This window comes from Polypterus senegalus, chromosome 1 (assembly GCF_016835505.1).
Source record: "Polypterus senegalus isolate Bchr_013 chromosome 1, ASM1683550v1, whole genome shotgun sequence".
Taxonomy (NCBI): domain Eukaryota; kingdom Metazoa; phylum Chordata; class Cladistia; order Polypteriformes; family Polypteridae; genus Polypterus; species Polypterus senegalus.
Window position 1 is genome coordinate 188,063,515 of NC_053154.1, and position 20,205 is coordinate 188,083,719.

The 20,205-nt window shown below is 40.9% G+C and overlaps 1 protein-coding gene and 1 pseudogene across 2 annotated transcripts in view; one reads left to right on the forward strand and one right to left on the reverse strand.

The window, feature by feature from the left end:
• Positions 1 to 1,860: 1,860 nt before the first annotated feature.
• hykk.2 (hydroxylysine kinase, tandem duplicate 2) overlaps positions 1,861 to 20,205 on the reverse strand; it is a 39,760-nt gene continuing 21,415 nt past the window's right edge. For both annotated transcript variants that reach the window (XM_039764605.1, XM_039764613.1), the window contains exons 2-5: positions 3,254 to 3,562; positions 2,903 to 3,045; positions 2,617 to 2,797; positions 1,861 to 2,466 (exon numbers count right to left, since the gene is read on the reverse strand). In XM_039764605.1, the coding sequence (XP_039620539.1) occupies positions 2,021 to 2,466; positions 2,617 to 2,797; positions 2,903 to 3,045; positions 3,254 to 3,562 (1,079 nt within the window). In that variant the 3' untranslated portion in view covers positions 1,861 to 2,020. The remainder of the gene's footprint in view (positions 2,467 to 2,616; positions 2,798 to 2,902; positions 3,046 to 3,253; positions 3,563 to 20,205) is intronic.
• On the forward strand, positions 5,785 to 5,913 carry LOC120520032 (annotated as a pseudogene).

The following is a 20,205-nucleotide window of genomic DNA, read 5'->3' on the forward strand; positions in this document are numbered from 1 at the left end:
TACGCCCACATTAGACCACCACTGTGTGCACTTTTCTAGGCTATGTCATATCTAGATGGAATCCCACAATTTTGTTTTTGGGGTCTTCTTCATCTGGCTGGTATTCCATCCTTAACAAAGTGACAGATTTATTCTTTTGTTTAGCTTGTAATTACATTAAGGGCTTCGTGCTTCTTAGAAAGCAGGAAGAGAGGCATTGTTCTGATGGAACTCCAGTGACCCCTTGTGGAGTCAAGCAGTTTTGCAGGCTCAGATCCTGCAAAGAAACAACAGACCTAAAAGTTACAAAAATAAAAGCAACATGAAGGAGATGCCTTCCATGTGTAGAACAGATACCACATGTATATCAATGTATACCACATTGACTGCCAGTACTGAGCTTAGCTAACACTCCCACACATACAGGAGACAACCCCCAATATATTGAACAGGCTGCCTGTCAGATTACTAAGTACTGGTATACAGGTTAGAGCCACCAGTGCAGAGGCCAAATCTCAGTGAGGAGCCCCTCCCTGCAGACCACACCGAGAGTATGCCGCTTCAAATTTCAGCATGCATGGTTGGTGGGGAGGATGGGGTAAAATGCAATACTCCTCTCTCCTGCAGGAATCTGGGGATCCTAGGCAAGACATAAGTCAGAGACAGGCTATGGACATAGAGATCCTGGGACAGGACACTGTCTGTCACTCAGCTTTGGTTTATTGTACTGCCACATATTCGCCTTAAGACTCCTTAGCATGACACTACACATCTCCTTCATGTACAGCCTCACAACAATGCTGAAGTGGGAGCTGCTTCACTACAATCTGTTATTCTCAGCTTCTTTTCCTCTGGAAGCTCAAAGCGTTGTCAGACATGTCACCTCTATGGACTGTTTCTCTTCTATCTGTCTACCACAGTGCTCACTAATGAAATGGGCAATCCAAGCTGAAAAATGCCAGGAGCCACGTGACTCATTTTTTGAGCTGCTGCCTAGATTCCATTAGCAGTGCTGCCATTGGGGGTCCATAGCAACAGCTGCTGCCTTAATGAAGGCCCACTTCCTAAAAACAACGGGCATGTGGGCGCCAGGAAGCTTAACAAGCTACCACCTGCTTCAGCTGACAGCAACTAAGACTTGTCACGTAAGTAGCAAGGTTTGCCCACAAAAGTGACCTCTTATTGGGCCTTTGTTCCTCGCCTTTCCATAATACCCTGTCATTGTCCACCATCATATCACACCTAACCATTAAATATGTGACTGAGTTCCTCATGAGCTCATCCATCTCCTTTACCACTTGAGGTCATTTACATGATAAGTGATATCATATGTGTTCCATGCGATGGTGTCACCATCAGAGGATACCCATCTGTTGTGTTGGATATCTTGTGGACACTGATCCATTCTGATCAATGAACAGCTCTATGTGATGATGCTTGAACAGTGACCTGTTCAGAAAGATAACTCCCAAGGATGATTTCATGCTCAATGATGGCACCCTTCACCCGTTAAGCAACGTGACCCATGAAGACAACAAGTAGCAATGAGAAATGATGCCACCTACTGTATGTGTACACTCATCAGTCGAGTGGTGATATTATCTCTCAATGACAGTGACCTGTCCGGAGTGATTTACTTGCACAATCACTCAGATCAGATCTGTGTCCTCAATAGTTGCCTTTTGTTGCTGTAAGAATGTAGACACATTTTGTAAGTTTATGCCCTCAGGCAGTGATGTCATCTCACTGGGCAGATGATATCATAATTTAAACACTTAAATGTCAACACCTGAAGCTGCTGACTTGCCCAGAGTCATATCACTTCGTCAGGACATTGAGTGGTGTCACCCCTCAGGATGCTATTGTGCTTAATAAGAGCCCTCACAATATTAAGACTAAGTAACTGGCTTCCCAAGAATGTAAATCGGGACACATTTTATAACTCCTTATTTTATCTGGAATTACCAGGAAAGACAGCCATTAGCTAAAATCGGGAGCAAGAGATTCAGATGTGTTTCAGGTATTTTGGAAGGCTGTCCATTCAGATGTCTGCCTTATGTGGCCGAAACCACAACTCCTCTGCAGCCTCCTTTCCCATTTTCCAAAGTTGCAACAGGAGTCTCCAGCCCGAGCGAGCAGTAATCATCAGATACTCCTCATTTTCTGGATGTAGAACCACATTGTAGCTGGCCATCACTAAGGACTGACAGAAGCGGCAAAGAACCAGAAGGTATAAGGCATCCCTCTCAGCAGCATTCAGTGGTATCATACTCTCATAGCCTGCAAGAACAGGACTTCCAACATTTAGGGGCTCTGGACTCTCAATCATCATGTACATGATAACTATGGCAACCTCAAACACATAGAAACCATAGCTCATGTCACCAAAGTCCAGGATCCCTGAGATTTTATACACAGGCTTATCTAAACCATCCTCCTCAGGCATCACTAAGATGTTGTGGTCATTCAGGTCCCCATGATTGACACCTGCAACAATAAATAAATAAAACAGCATGGTCAGTACTAGTGTAAAGGCACTAGTGGGTCATGTTATAGTGCAACGCGTCCAGCCTGATCTTGGGAGAAAATCTCCCACATATCTGCTGTAGTCCAAATCTCAAAGCCTCAGTGCCTCACATTTACGAAAACCTGGCAAATTAGGCTCTATCCTCTCCTTAAATTGCTGGATAACAGCGGCCACCACCTCCCTCAATGTGTTGTCCTTGATGTGCCACAGGTATTGCTCCAGCAGTGGGACATTGGTGAGGTTCCAAATGAAATCATTACGGCTCAGGGCCTTCACATAAGAGCTGTCCAGCTGGTGAGAGAAAGAGACTGAATTGGTAGTATGTAGTTCTGCCCTGAACAATAACCAGCTTGACACCACAAAAAAACAGCAACAAGAAACCAGGGAGGTCTGTACCTCTGTCAGGACACTGTCCACTCTTGCTGCCATCCTTCCAATTTCATACAAGAGCTGAGGGCTAGACTTGATCTTTGCAATGGGTGTTCCTTGCAGGTATGTAAGCATTACCACCATGTGCTGATGAGAGTTAGAGCTGTACTCTGCCAGAAGAGAGTTGGACCAAAGGTTAGTTGAAATGCAGGGACACAGTAACATTTGACTAAAAGCCCAGGCCAACCAGCAAATTCTATCAGCATAAAACCCACTGGACATGACATATAGAGACAATCCAAGTAGACATGTCACTGTCTGCCATTTCAATGACGGAGAAGGAAAGACAGGTTCGGCCAATTCCTGACCTTGACATACCAATGGACTCCACAGAGACACGCTTCCCATCCAAGGAGGTCTGGGGGACTGGAGTGGGCAGCCCTTTCTCATTTAGCTTCATCATGGCACTCAGCATGCCTTCAAGCACCTCTGGATTACGACCCTCCAAATAGTTAATGATCTTCAGCACAAAGTCTCCTAAGCCAGCAACCTCCAGGTGGAAATTCTGATCCAAATAGCTGGGCAAGGGCTTGACCGTAGATGGGACAAGGCCATAAACACGCTTCACCAGCTCCACTACCTGAGCATCACTGGAATAGGGACAGTTCACCACACTCGACATGTCACCTAGAAGACAGCAAGGAGAGGGTTATACTGATCTAACCAGCAACTTCTAGGCTGTGCCCACTTGCACACTCATTGTATCCTGCGCTCCAATGGGCATGCACACACAAACACAGAGTCAGTTCTGTTTTGATTCAAATTAGTTGATTTTCCTGACTAATTTTCTCAAAGTTACTGTATTCTACACTACATGACAGTGCAGGCAAGTTTGACCAATGACTCCAAACTGTGCTGATACAACATGGTGTTGTATGCAAATAAGTGTGCCTGCAATGGATTGGGGTACAGTCACAGTGTTGTTCCCTTCCTTGCTCCAAATAGGCTCCTAAATTGGAATAAACAGACTTGATGGATATACTCATCACAGGATAATATAATAAATATAATAATATAACAAAATGGAGAGACACACAAGCATCCTTAAACATGAGCACAGCTTCAAAACAACATTTGTTTATATAAATGCGTTCAAGTACAACACTGTTCTCAGAAAATAGCCTTAGGACTCCTAAAAAATTCCAGAGGTACAAAAAGAACAAAATACAAAATCAGACATTTAAATGGATAAACTTACATGCCTAATTAAATAGATAATAATAACTACCCATCCAACCATGTTCAAACTTGCTTAATCCAACTTAGGACTGCAAGTGTGGACAACTTACACAGTAGCATTATAAGTAAATTAGGAATCTCCCCTGGAAGGGATGCCAGTCCATCAAAGGGCACTCTGACACACACCCTTTCTCATTCTCTTGGGGACTATTTAGTGTTCCCATTTAAATAAACCTGAGCATCTTTGGGACTTGGGAGAAAAGCCATATCTATGCCAACATGCAAACCATGTATATTAAGAGATTAAAAATATTTATAAATATTGTTTGCAATGCTCCAAAAATGTGCAATTTAGGAAATATTAGTCTAGTAAATGAAGCAAAATTTAGGGATATAACAGAAATGATATTCTAGGAAGACCTGGCCTTTATACATTGGCTCCAACACCACAGACGATCACATGCCTACACACAAGTGCCTCCCTGTAGCCATTTGGGTAAATTTAGGTATACATGTAGCACTCTGTGCCACTCTCTACATGCCTACATGTGCCTTATATTACACTACTTCCCAAATTCTGTCCAGGAGCAATGCTGTGCCAATCAATTTATCAATGATGATTTTCTACTGCAGCCCATAACTGAACATCCATGTAGTTTCTACAGTAAATATGCCAATACAGAAACCCTTTACTTAATATATGTAAATTGGTATTAACCTGATTAAGCTTGCAGACAACTCTAAACTTGATGGAAGTAGATAACCCAGCATCTGTAAAATACAGGTAGCCCTGGGCAGAATTCAGACTTGAGCAGATAAGTGGCAGATCAGTTTTATGCAACATCTTGCATCTAGGAAGTGAAATAATCATTACACAATGGGGTGTCTGACACTTTTAAATACACTCTACGAGAAGGACTAAAGAGTTGTGCAGAACATTTCACTGTCCACATCCAAGTGGGCATAAGAAACTAAGAGGGCAAATAGAATGTTACAGAGCTGCTATGTTCAGAACAAATCAATGGGGTGTTCTTAGCTGTATAACACTCTTTTGAAGACACATCTGGAAAACTGAGTGTAGTTATGGTGTTCATATTATTAAAAAAAGATATCGTCAAACTTGAGAAAGTCCAGAGAAGAGCAATTAGAGTAATTAGGCTGATTCTAGGGCTGAGGGATATGAGCTATGAGGAAAGATGGAAAGGGTTGAATTTTTTCCACCTAAGCAAGCAGAAATTAGGAGCAGACTGCACAGAGTTATGATGGGTTTTAGTGAAGAAGATGTCAGCTGTTACTATAAAATGAATTCTTCATCTTTGTTTTTCAAACTGAGAATTATGAATTTTATGAGACTAAGTAACAGCATGTTGGAGACCATCAAATATCAGCTCTGTTATATTCTGCCATATGTCAGATGAATAGTAAACATGAAACTACACTGGCGAAATAGTATGTTCTCATCTGAACATTTATAAACAGAGGTTGGGAGCATGTGCTGAAAGTGCGTTCCCCCACCCAGTGAACCACCTGGATTGGGACCCGAGTGCAGTGGGTGACACCTCAGCACCACACTGCAAAAGTGTGAGGGTGTTTATAGGGTGGCTGTAGTGCCAATCCTGACACCAGTTCCTAAGTTTTCCCTGTACGTTGGACATGCTTGCATATATTATAGCTTTGCACAGTGACAGTATCATAGCCAATTAGGTTTATCCAAGGGACGATTATCGCTAATTGAAAACTTTACCCAAAAAACATTTATACAGCTTTAAAAAAAAATAATTCATTATGGAATTTAAGTTACAAAATTTTCGCATTTAGGCATGTTTTGAATTTTGCATGTTAAAGTTAGCTTAGAATTCATGAGGCTTCACAAGTAGACTAAAGAGCAGAGTTCTTGAGCACCTAGGCTAAATTAGCACTGCACAGGACTTGTATAAATAGTGAGAAGGATGGCATCAGACAATCTCATTGCAGAATGGTATCAGACAAGTAACAAAGACAGTAACACAGCTGAAAGTCAGTAGCAGAGATCAGAAAAGCGGTCAGGACATTGGAGGGCTGACATGATCATTGCGCTTAGACTATGTGTGAACTTTGGCAGCAGCTTTTTGAATCTGTGATCTAATGATACTCCCTAAAGACTGGTCATTCAAAATAATTTAAAATAATACACATGAAATAGGACGAAGGTGGGACATTGTGGTTCTATATTGGAGGATGACTGTTTACATAGGTAGGAAAAATATGTTTCAATTGCTATAGCTGATGCAGGTATCAAGTTGAATCCCACTGAAACAGATAACCACTGACAATTGGCAAATGTGTGTATGGAATGAGATCTACTGAGGATTCAAGTTTCTCTAACTGACCTGGATATTTGACAATACCAAGTTCAGTTGTGTTCACATTCATGTGTAGTAATTTGCCAGATATCCACACACTGATGCCACTGAAGTAAGTACTGACATTGAATAAGACTAGAGTAATCTTCACAAAGAGCTTAGCATCATCAATGAGACATGTGAAGCAGGGGACTCAGTGTCAGCCTGCTGGCCACTGTGCTCAGCATAATGTCTACTTCAGCCTAGGGTACACATGTGGATCACCAAAGTCCAAAAACGAGGCAAGGGGTAGCAAGGTGCTAGTCAAGAATTGGTCTACCAAATGAAATCAAAGGACTGGAACCAAATTAAAAATAAATGCAGACGGGCATTCTGAGAGAAGCACTGGGTAACCTCTTGAACTTGCTTGCTACAGTATTTTGTTTAACTCACATGATCTATCTAAAAATAGGAAAGTCACAGCAGGACAGAATGAGGATAAGCAATTCTGGAAAAAAACGCATTACTTAGAGAAGGGAATGTAAAGCAATATGTATAAAGAAACAAATTGTTACCAAAGGCATTGATGTGTTTTAACAGAATTGAAATAGCATCCCTACACATACTTGATCCAGGGATGTGCACAAAGGGGTGGTCATGGTGGCTCAAGCCCCTGCTCAATCCCCTCATTGGCCCAAGTGTCCTTCTTTCTCATTAGGAATAATTTCTCGCTTTAAGAAATACAAGAAATCTGTGAACGTTCCTTGGTCAGCAGGCCTTCATACACATCATCATTAATTAGTTCCTGAAGGAAACTACCAATCGTTGATACTAAATGTATCTGATTGGCTGTTCTTGTAAATTAATGATTGAAATGCTTTCAATTTGGGGTCTGAACTCCTAGAAGCTCAGTGGATTTGTAAAGGACACAGCTGTTGAAATTGTTCAAGTAAGGTTAGTGTATTGCTGCTTTTTTAATTTATAAAACTACATTTTGTAATTTGTAAGTAATCCTCTTTTCAGCTGGGACTCTCGGAGTGGCAGTCAGTGGGCTATGGCTGGACTGGAAAGACGTGCACTGTGGACAGGAATCTGGAGAAATCCTATTCTTTTAGTTTTAAATAGTGAGATGGCTGAAAATTAAAAAGTAGATTAGACAAATGCCAAAATTTGGTTTAGAAGTTGAAGCACAAGAAGAAGCCCTTCATTTGTGATACACTAACATATTGACTGGTTCACTGGTGCTAAAACTGTGACACTGTGCGGGCATGCCTGGTGATAAAGCCGAGATGTAGTGGCAGTTTCATGGGGCCAAGAGCTGGTTTGGCACCCTTGAACATGTTTAATAAAGACATCAAAATTCAAAGGAACATTTAAGAGGAGTGGTGTTCATGTGAGTCTCGCTGTGATAAATACACGGCTAAGCAGCCATATTTATTATGAAACTGATGTTAAAACAGGGTGATCTTTCCTTCCTTTTTTTTAGTTTGAATTCTATCAACATTAAAGAGAGCCATCCTTTTCGGAGCCATGAGTTTTTTCGAGACATTAAAAACAAAAAAGATTTTCCTTTCTTAAAAGGATGAAAAAACACCTAATTTAAGTGAATGTGTACTACTGAGAATATCTGGCAGGGTAAGAGTGGTTCACATCGAAGTTGTAAGATGTCAAGTGGCAAAACACAATGAAAAGAGAAAGAACAGGGCTGTCCTCCGATGTCAACTATATGAAACATCAGGAATCTGAGACCAGAGGACATGATGAGAGTGGAAATTCTGACCATTAATGCAACTCTATAGAAGTGTTTTCAAAGTCTGCTCATATCTTGACAGCTCATTTTATCTGCGTTGTCCAAAATTCTGGGATGTCACAGTCCTCACAATATGATTTTTGTGTTGCTACTAAAGCTGAAGTTCTGTAGGAGATCAAGGGTAAGGTCCTTTTGTTTTTGTTTTTTTATTTTTTGCTTGGCAAGTAGATGAAACAACAGGCAATTCATAATGTGCACGGCTGTCCATTACGACGAATTATGTGGATATTGTTGACTTAGTTCAGGAGCTTTTTATTGATTTCTTTTAGGAATCAGGACAGTGAGATGCAAAGACTCTGGCATGCTGACAAGACTATAAAAGTTCTTGTTAATATAAAGCAGTAAAGTATAATTACAGATGAGGCCTGCTATTACTTATGATATTTTCTTTCCATTAATGATAGTCAGACACACGCAGCTTGGACTTAGAGAACTAGTAGACATATTTGATAAAGTTCATAGCGACAGAAGACTCGTCTTGGCTTAACTGTTTAATATATAATGCACTTCTAAAATTCCACGAATAAAGAACAAATGTGGCAACAGAAAATTGTTCATTCTGTAGAACTACAAAAAGGTGGTGTTCCCACACATTATGTTTACTCTGCCTTAAAGTTAAAAATCCTATAGCATAAAATTAAAGTATTTATGTTGTAACAAAAAGGCGCTATATAGGTGCCTGACCCAACACAGATTGGACACGGGAGTCATGTATAAAAATAAATAAAGTTTTATTTTCTTCAGCTGGAGGACACGTTTTCCCTGTGTCCTGCAGCCACAACACAGTCCCAAGCACAAACTCAAAGCACAGAAGGTATAGAACCACACTCCTCACTTCTACCACCATTCCTCCACAAGCTTAGTCCTCCTCCTCCTGACTCTGGCCCTTGAGTGGTGGTTGCTGGCTCCTTTTATGGCCCACCCGGAAGTGCTCCAGGTGCTTAATCACCTGTTTCTGGTTGCACTCCTGGGTGGGGCTGAAGATTCATCCAGGTGGGCTCAGGGACCCATACCGTGCTACCTGGCAGCCACCCCAGATCCCATCAGGGCAGAGGAGAACTCCATCTCCCATGAAGCCCTGCGAGAGACTAAGGCACTGCTTCAAACCAGGGGGGGGTGGCCATCCAGTGTCCAGGGAGAGGTACTGCACCATCCAGGGCTGCTCCCCCTGCATACACATCAAAGGGGCATCCCGGCCGGGCACTGGACCCGGCCATCCACCACAATGCATAGCATTTCAGTGATATGCTATGATATGAACTATTGCTTTAAGGTCCATTTGGTATTTCATGCAGCTATATCTCAGTTCCTTTATTTTCTCTTTCATCTTTATATTTAAAAAAATAAAGTATATGTGCAGTAAAGCAGGTGTAGGTACTTTTCTGATAATCTGGTATAATCAGCAGTCACAGACAAATATTTTGCCAAGACTGTAATTATCAAAATGCCCTTGATGTTGTATCCAAATTTCTAATGACATTAATAACACAGAAATAAAGGTAAGCACTAATTTTTCCCTGGAATTTAAAATGTAAAAAATCCTATCTCATAATGTGCCCCTTCTCCCCTTTGTGAACCACTGCCCACCAAAAAGTCTGTGCACGTCACTGACTTGATCGAATGATAGATCATAGCAAACCAAAGCCTGCCCCGTGGCACTGGGCACAGGGCAAGAAGAAATCCTGGAAGGGGCACCGGAAAATTACATGCCCAACACACACACACACACTTCGTATCACTCACACACAGAGCCACTTTAGATTTCTTATTAGTAAATAATGAGTTTTACTTAGGGATGACTTGCATAATACAGGATGTTCTCACTAATGTTACAAGCAATTTCCACTCAAAAGGCTAACAGAGTTGAACAGCACATATTGATGCAAATGTATTAAATGACAAAATTGTTCAGTGAAAATATCTGCTAAGAGATCCAAAGGCACAGCATAAATAAAAGATTAACTATTCAATAAAAGAGGAAAAGAGAACATACCCTCCATGTCTGTGCTGAGAACCTGAGAACTGAGAAAAACATTTTTAATAGCTCACAAGCGACTGATAGTGTGAGGAGAAACACTTTTTCATCCTTCTTTTTAATTGAATACATAATATTTAGGGTACTTTACCTTATTCTATATACTCGTGTAATTACATACTTCAATAGTGTAATCGGCCAAGGGCTTTAATAAACAAAAGAAAGAAATTTTCAATAGTATTGTATCCTAAAATTCTCTCTGCTCTCAAGAATCATCTGGGTGTTGTGTCATTGTGGGGCTAGTAGGGTTTAAGGGTCACTTTTAGGCATCGTTGGTAAATGAACCCTTAGAACCTGCCACTGAGAATTGGGCCAGGGAACAAGGACACCAGAGGTGAGACTTATGGGTCATAATGCTGATTCTTTGTCCCTAATCCTATTTCCAGGCTCTCCTTAAAATACATTATATGTAATATATGGGAAGTACTACTGTATGTGTTGTGGCCCATAGAGACTTGTACATTCATAACATATTGGCATCACTTGAATAACTTCATCATAAATATAATTGTCATGAAAACACTTTTTCCTTTATATGCAAGCCAGAGACATCCGATTTCTATACAGGCAATTCTCCTCACTTTCCTAACCTCTCTCCCTTATCTATTCTGGAGGCTCTAATATATACTATTAATATTGATAAAGGAAGCTATCTTGAGACTATAATACATCACTAAACAATAACAAACTGCACTACAGGGTGGACTTTTCAATTAGATTCTCAGACAATGGATGAAAGTTAGCCCTAGATGGAACACATTAGACATGATTACATCCAGCTTAAAACTGTTCATCTCACGCATGAGTCCTTAGACTAAGATTGTGAAAAATTTCCTGCAGACTACAGCCAACTTGGAAGAAATACTTTCAGGCACTGTCTCGCACAGCAACATGTTATGACTGTGTACTCTATTTAAACCCAGCTGGGCTAAAATTTTCCCCTACGAGATTTTCTTAAGTTCACCAAAGCTGGTCCCAAGCCCAGTTGTGCAGTTGTGAAAGGACAAGAAGGTTTGGCACATGGGGCCAACACTACCATCCCTAAAAATAATATTGCTGCAGGAACAACAAGAAGCCAAAATCTAAACCCACACCAGCAACGAGGGAAAGGCACATCACACAATGTACATATGGCAGGGCCAGGTGGAGGCCATCAATAGGAATGGGAGGAACTAACTAATTAGATGGTCTCAAGATTACTATAAATCTTCATTCAGCCTTAGCAACATAAAGAAGCCTTAACTGGAAGAATTCACAGCCTAACTAACCGCAGAGTAAAAATGACATCCTACAATACTTTAAAAAAGAGGAAATTTCACCTATAGTACATTATATTTATTATCTCTAAAATGTTTTCAGCATATGTCATTCTCCATTAGCTTTCTTTACAGCAACTGGTGAACATGCTCAGCTACTTGAAGGCCTTTCAAATTTTCTATTAGGGCATTAGCCAAAGTTCATGAGAAGGCGTAAACATATAATGGTCAATCTTATTAAGACTTTTCACTTTTTACTTTGTGCTGTTTTCACTTTCTTTATCCATTATTCTCCATAATATCACCATATCATTTATATATATATATATAAATATGTATATACTAGGTAATAGAGAGGACAGGCATCCTGGCCAGGATAAAGGAGGGAGGGCCAAGAGACCACAACAGAAAGACAGAGAGAACGGATATACCGGGAGCAGTTTAATCACCCACATGACAGATGACAGTGTTCCTCAGGGCTAAACCAGGACACCCACAGGGTGGCATGAGAGTTGGAGTCTGGAGACACAGCCCTAACAGGGTCTTTAGGGACTGCCAGACACAGCAGCCAGAGGAGAACTGCTCTGGTTTCCACACAACTCAAAAGTGCTCCAGACTAGTTGGACAGGAGATCAGAAGCAGATCCCAGGTTAACTTTAAAAGAAAGCCCACCACCAGGAGTAGGGAGGCAGTGGGCAATGCACTCTTGGAGGAGGAAGGAGAACTGTGAATAGTGTATTTTGGTGTTGTCCTTGTGAAGTAGGTGTTTTATCAAATATAAATCATTTATTTGAACGTGGAATTGTGTTGGGTGCTGCTGTGACTGTGGTTTGGGGCTCAATGGCACCCCCATGTGGCTACTATATATATATAATCGAACCTCGGACTTCAGAGCTAGAGGCAAAGCCTCTTGCGTTGTGCCACGGCGTGTGGTTCATTTATTTGACAGTATGTAGATAACTACCCCGATCTAGGTACTGTCAAAGAAATAAACCACATGCCGTGACGCAACGCAAGAGGTTTCGATGCTGACGTCCGAGGTTCGATCCCTGAGTGGGGGTCTAGCGAGTGTGTATGCCTGATGAGCCCAGAATTAGAGCGAAACATGTGTCCCGTACTCTTTGCATTATTTGGCAGTAAAACTATTCAACCATACATATATATATATATATATATATATATACAGTATATACTGTATATATATATATATATATATATATATATATATATATATATATACTGTATATATATATATATACTAGCAAAATACCAAGGCTTGCAGTGGAGAAGTAGTGTGTTAAAGAAGCAATGAAAAGAAAAGGAAACATTTTGAAAATAACGTAACATGATTGTCAATGTAATTGTTTTGTCACTGTTGTGAGTGATGAGTGTTGTTGTCATATATATATATATATATATATATATATATTTTACACACACACACATAAACATATATATATACATATCTATACATATACACATATATACATACATATATATCTACATATATACACATACATATACATACACACATACATACATACACACACATATATACACACAAATACATATATATATATACATACACACACACATATATAAACATATATATACATATACATACATATCTACATATATACACACACAGCTATTTCAGATCAGTGCAATACGCTGCTTGTTAAAACGGATAACTCCGCTCTTACGTGCAAGTCTGCGTGGATATTATGAACTATCGATTTGTTCAAGTTCTATTTAAATTTTAAATAGAAGGAATTTTTATTTAGTCGACAGAAATATCTTTGGTAGGAATGGTAAAAACAGACAGGAATATTATTCTGAATAAATCAACTCAAACCTTAAACAACTTATAATATTTTGCTCTCCATAAAAATATATCCTGTCTAAATTATACAAGTTAGAAATAAAGTAAAAATTTAAAAGAACAAACATTCAAATTTCTTTACTCTTATGTAATTTTATATAAAAAATAAACTTAGATTTTAAATATCCCAAAAGATTTTGCTCTCCATAAAAATATATCCTGTCAAAATTATACAAATTCAAATATGAACATGCTGCATAACAAAACCTGGAAATATAAATAAAATGTGTTCCTTTCAGCAATAACAAATCAAATCATTCAGTTGTCTTTGCTCATATGTCATTTTAGAGCTGGACGCCTGGCATCTTTTTTGGCACAAGTTCGTTTCTGTTTGGTGTGAGGTTCTGTGTTGTGGAGATTCTCAGGATGGATTGCAGGTGCTCATCAGTGAGGCGACTCCTGTGTGCTGTTTTGTTAGTCTTTATCACTGAGAAGAGCTTCTCACACAGATATGTGCTACCAAACATGCACAAGGTTCGAGCGGCATGTAGACGGACTTTTTTTGTTCTTCAAAGTCACCAAAGCGCCGTGCAAACTCAGTGCGCTCAGTTTATCAGCAAAGTGCGATTTGGGAACACCGTAGTGACGACTTGGTTTAACATTACTTGGCAACAGGGAAAGTGGGGCAAGGTGCACTGGTGCATTTGTGTCTCCCATAAAAGCAGCTTCACTTGAAATCACTTTGTGATTGTGCACGGTAAAACGTCCGCTGAAGTGTCAGATTCTTATTTAATTCTTCTGCTTTCTGTATCTTCTGCATTGCATTCAGGGTTACCCTGATGTTTTGTCTCATAGTGCCGTCTTAGATTAAATTCTGTAATTACAGCCACATTAGCTCCACAAATGAGACACACGGGTTCAGTAAACATATACTCAGCCTCCCATCGGTTTTAAAGGCTCTATTTTCAGAATCAACTTTTCTCTCAGCATCGTGTGAGCTAGCTTCGCAATAACTTGCAGCATCATAAGCTAGACTTGATTAACGCGTAAGTGTTCGGCAAGGCAGCTGAAGCGCTGCATTATGGGATCTGTAGTTTATTGTGTTACCAGCGCTTCATATACCCGGGCCATTAATAACAATAATACAGTATATAAAATGATCTCGGGCGGATATAATTACACGGGTCGGATGTGGCCCGTGGCCCTTGAGTTTGACAAATATGGACTAAATAGAACTTGAAAAGATATATTTTTGAAATGTGATCGCGCAATTCAGATAGAGTTGACGCCAGCACTACAGCCTGCATCCTCCCTCGTTCTTACTTTTTACCGTTCATCTAATGAATACACTGAGTATGGCTTTACCAAAACAATCATTGATGGCGAATAAAGTATCCATTATTCGAGTATGTAGATCGGGATATATATATACATATATATATACCAGCGTATCATAGCGAGAAGTAGTGTGTTAAAAAGCTAGAAAAGAAAAGGGAACATTTTAAAAATAACGTAACATGACTGTCAATATACAGTATTTGTTTTGTGAGTGTTACTGAGTGTTGCTGTCATCAAGGATTTGATTATCATTATTTCTTTCAATCAGGTTCGTATTTGTAGGATGTGTTGTGTTCAAGTTACATTCCGTGTTTGTCAATCGTTGTAAAGATGACAGGTTTCTTTCATCGATTCGTTTCTTACTGCATCAATAAACAGCTCGTCTTCTTCTTTATCTGAGACCTGACACACTGCATGCACGGGTTTTTTTACACTGTCTTCCTTTAGCGGGACATTGACTTTTTCCACCGTGTGCTTTGTTTCCGCAGTAGTTGGATTTATGAATATGCTTATCAGGCGCTTCATATTTTTGCTGCCTTTTCAATTGTGTAATTCGGTTTTTGTTCAGCGCTCTTTGGAACTGTTGCCTTTTATCTGTGCACTGCGTCAGTTCACGTGAGCCACTCGGTGTACATGCATCGAAGGTTCCCAGCTGTGCTGGTGCCATCTCGTGCTATGTCCATGGCTGTATTTAATGTTACCTTAGTCCTGGCACTTAAAACTTTCTCTGCAGTTTCGCTGAGTTTGTGTCAAACACCACCCTGACCATCTCATCTTCCTCTCCATAAGCACAGTCCTTCACCCGTGAATATTTAGTGGCAGTTTGCTATTGGATTGCCGCTGACGGACGGCCTTATATGGGCAGGCACTAAATTACAAACGCCAGCGGCAGCCTGTCTATGAACTTAATTTAAAGTGTAGGTTTACATTGTGCTTTGTTTCCGAAGTAGCAGAACTCATGAATATGGTTGTATATGTCACTCGCTCGCTTCTTATTGTTTCGCTGCCTTCTCAATTATATAATGCATGTTTTCTTCAGCGCTTTTTGGAGCTCTTCCTGGTTTTCTATGTACTGCGTGATTACGTGGGAGGCGTGATGATGTCACACGAAACTCCGCCCCCACGGCGTTGAAGCTCATCTCCATTACAGTAAATGGAGAAAAACTGCTTCCAGTTATGACCATTACGCGTAGAATTTCGATATAAAACCTGCCCAACTTTTGTAAGGAAGCTGTAAGGAATGAACCTGCCAAATTTCAGCCTTCCACCCACACGGGAAGTTGGAGAATTAGTGATGAGTCAGTGAGTGAGTGAGTGAGTGAGTGAGTGAGTGAGTGAGTGAGTGAGTGAGTGAGTGAGTGAGGGCTTTGCCTTTTATTAGTATAGATATATAGTGGCATCCCCATGTGGCTACTATATATATATATATACATATATTGCCACGCACGCATAGGCCCAAAGACCCGAACTGCAGCACGAAAACTCATGCCAAAAGGGAAAAGCGGGGTACTAACCTCTCTCTCTTTGTTCCTACAGAAAGAAAGAAGCAGCTCTGCCATGAATCTAATCAGACTCCCTGACCACGTACTTCCACTTCCGTGTTCTTTCCCTTCCTTCTGTCTACCTCTGATGACATCATAACTCCCATCATCCTCCTCGGTTCCATCCCTGCCTTCCTCTTTGTCAATTCCGGTCCCACTCCATAAATGCTTCCCACTTCGCCATCTTGACTGTCTGATGTATATGGAAAATTACCTGATGCAATATTCAAAACTGTACAGTATAAGAGGCCGGAAAACCCCAAACCTTTATGCTGTTTTGTGCTTTATTTCTACAATATATATTGTGAAAGATAGGGGGCACTATCGCTCCCTTAAACCACTGTCCAAGACACCAGACACCAAATAAAAATACAAATGTTGACTTTATTAATTCTGCATAGTGCACAAAGCACCCTCTCCTCCACTATATTCATAAACAAATCATAATACTAACAATAAACTGATCCTCCACTCCCAGACGCGTTGCAACCCTTCCACCCAGCTCAGCTCACGATCTGGGAGTTCCCACAGTCCTTTTATACTCCCTGACCCGGAAGTGTTCCTAATCCCCAGTCCATGTGATTCTTTATTACTTCCGGGTCAGGTACAAGTCCTTTTCTTCACCCCGGAAGTACGTCACTTCTGCCGTCGCTCTCACTATGATGCTTTTGCAGCCCCTGTGGTATCCAGCAGGGCTGTGTATAAAAACTAAATTGTCCATGATTCTCTGCTGGTCTTCAGGGCACCTCCATACTGCAGGGAGGGCTCCACCTGGCGGCCTGGGGGTATTGGCCGGGATGACAAGTATGCAGTGGGTACGGAAAGTATTCGGACCCCCTTCAATTTTTCACTCTTTGTTATATTGCAGCCATTTGCTAAAATCATTTAAATTAATTTTTTTCCTCATTAATGTACACACAGCATCCCATATTGACAGACAAAAAAAAGAATTTCTGAAATTGTTGCAGATTTATTAAAAAAGAAAAACTGAAATATCACATGGTCCTAAGTATTCAGACCCTTTGCTTAGTATTTAGTAGAAGTACCCTTTTGAGCTAATACAGCCATGAGTCTTCTTGGGAAAGATGCAACAAGTTTTTCACACCTGGATTTGGGGATCCTCTGCCATTCCTCCTTGCAGATCCTCTCCAGTTTTGTCAGGTTGGATGGTAAACGTTGATGGGCAGCCATTTTAGGTCTCTCCAGAGATGCTCAATTGGGTTTAAGTCAGGGCTTTGGCTGGGCCATTCAAGAACAGTCACAGAGTTGTTGTGAAGCCACTCCTTCGTTATTTTAGCTGTGTGCTTAGGATCATTGTCTTGTTGGAAGGTAAACCTTCGGCCCAGTCTGAGGTCATTAGCACTCTGGAGAAGGTTTTTGTCCAGGATATCCCTGTACTTGGCCACATTTATCTTTCCCTCGATTGCAACCAGTCGTCCTGTCCCTGCAGCTGAAAAACACCCCCACAGCATGATGCTACCACCGCCATGCTTCACTGTGGGGACTGTATTGGACAAGTGATGAGCAGTGCCTGGTGAGTCATCCTGGCCAATACCCCCAGACCGCCAGGTGGAGCCATCCCTGCATCATGGAGGGGCCCCAAATTCCAGCAGGGATTCATGGGAATTGGAGTCTTCCAGTGCAACCCTGCTGGATAACGTGGGGGCCACCAGGAGACGCTGCTGGGAGGCATAGAGACATTGGGGTTTACTACAGTCCGGAAGTACATCATAGTCATTGGGACGGAAGGATGTACTTCCGGGATGAAGAAAAAAGGACTTTTTTATATAACCCAGAAGTGATGGGGAATCATGGGCTGAGGGATGAAGCACTTCCAGGTTGAACAGTATAAAAGGATTGTGGGAAACCCAGACGGGTGAGCTGAGTCAGTTAAAGAAGTAATGAAAAAGAAAAGGAAACATTTCAAAAAGAACGTAACATGATTGTCAATGTAATTGTTTTGTCACTGTTATGAGTGTTGCTGTCATATATATGTATATATACATATATACACACACACACACACATATAAACATATATATACATATACACATATACATATGTACATATACATACATATCTACATATATACATATACACATATATATATACATATATATATACACATACATCCACATATATATACATATATATGTATACATACCTACATATATACACACATACATATACATACATATATATATATATATTGTCATAAAAACGAGTCCAAGACATTATAAAGGTTTGGGGCAGCCACCCATATATTGTTCTTCCCAGCTGCAAAATGGGTTTCTTTATCAAACAAACGATGTGCATATCACAGAGTCCAAAACAGAACTGGCTATAGTAGCCTAAGATGGAGACTTTAAAGGTCTTGAGAGGAAGTGATGTCATCAAAGGGACCGGAACCAGAAGTGATGTCATCAAAGGGTCCGGCTTCAGAAGTGACATCATCAAAGGGATGTCGGAAGTGACATCTTCAGAGGCGCCGGAACTTTGCAGGATTTCCTGGGGAAGGTCTGTAGGGAACTGAGAAAGATAGTCAGTGTACTAACCCCCTGGTCAGATGTTTTATTACAATTACTCGAGCCCTTTAGCTGCCTCCTACTCGCACGTGCGTGACAGTATATATAGTGAGCATGGTTCCAATCACCATCAGACTAACACCAGCACTTTACCAAAAACACACGTTTATTAAGACAAATAAGTCCCACGCAGCACACATTGCTCCCAGCACCAATCGCCCTATCCACGGGTCTCTCTTCCAGTGTCTGTGGGCCGCCTTTCCTCTCCTCACGGGAGCTTCATCCTGCTCCTGCTCCTGACTCTAGCTCCCTGATTGGAGTGAGGCAGCCCCTTTAATTCCCACCCGGATGTGCTCCAGGTTCCTGATGATGCTCTTCTGGCAGCACTTCCTGGTGTGGTGGAATTTCTGCCCTTGCACTCGGAAGCAGGGTGTACTTGAAGGTCCTTCCTCCACCTTCCTAGGTGTGGTGGAAGTGTCAATCTCCCTGGCTCCTTGACGCTCAAGGCGCCTCCTGGTGGTGGCCACGGGTCCCAGTGGGCTTCAGCCTCCTTGCTCCTTCCCTGTGGTCCCCTCAACATCCAAGGTGGTTGCCCCCTCGTGGCCAGGGGGGATGTATAGATCACCTCCCGGTCCTTTATGTCGTCCCGGCTGGGTCTGACCCTCAGCCTCCTGTGACAATATACCGGGACGGTCCCCAAAACTTTGTTTTTGTGGAGCTTCTTTTTTCTTTATATTCCACAATAAATACAGACACACATACAGTCCCAATAAAAATATTAGCCACTGTGAAAGTTTTCACTTTTTATTGTTTCAAAACATTGAAACACAGTGGATTTAACTTTTTTGACAATGATCTACAGAAAAAGACTCTTTTAATTTCAAAGTGAAAACAAATCTCTGCAAAGTGTTGTAAATTAGTTACAGTTTTAAAATAAAACAATTGATCACATAAGTATTTACTTATTCTTCAATGAGAAAATTAAAAATATAAGATCCCAGATCTCATCATCACAGTACAAACCAAATACTAGCTTAGCAGACCCTGCCTCACATTGCATTCAGCACTTTGGTAATTTTAATCCTGTAACTGAGCAGCAAGTCTTAAATTTAATTTCTAAAATGAAGCCCACTACTTGTTCCCTAGATCCAGCGCCAACAAAACTAGTAAAAAGTGCAATGGATGTTCTTGCAGCGCCTATTCTAACCGTTATCAATAGTTCATTATTGCATGGCACAGTACCTAATGCACTAAAAGTGCCAGCCATTAAACCATTACTTAAAAAGTCAGACCTAGACCTACACATACTAAATAATTATAGGCCTATTTCAAATTTACCCTTTCACTCTAAAATACTAGAAAAAGTAGTCACCAATCAGCTTCATTCACAACTTACGCATTAAAATTTATTTGAGAAATTACAGTCTGGTTTCCGCGCTGGTC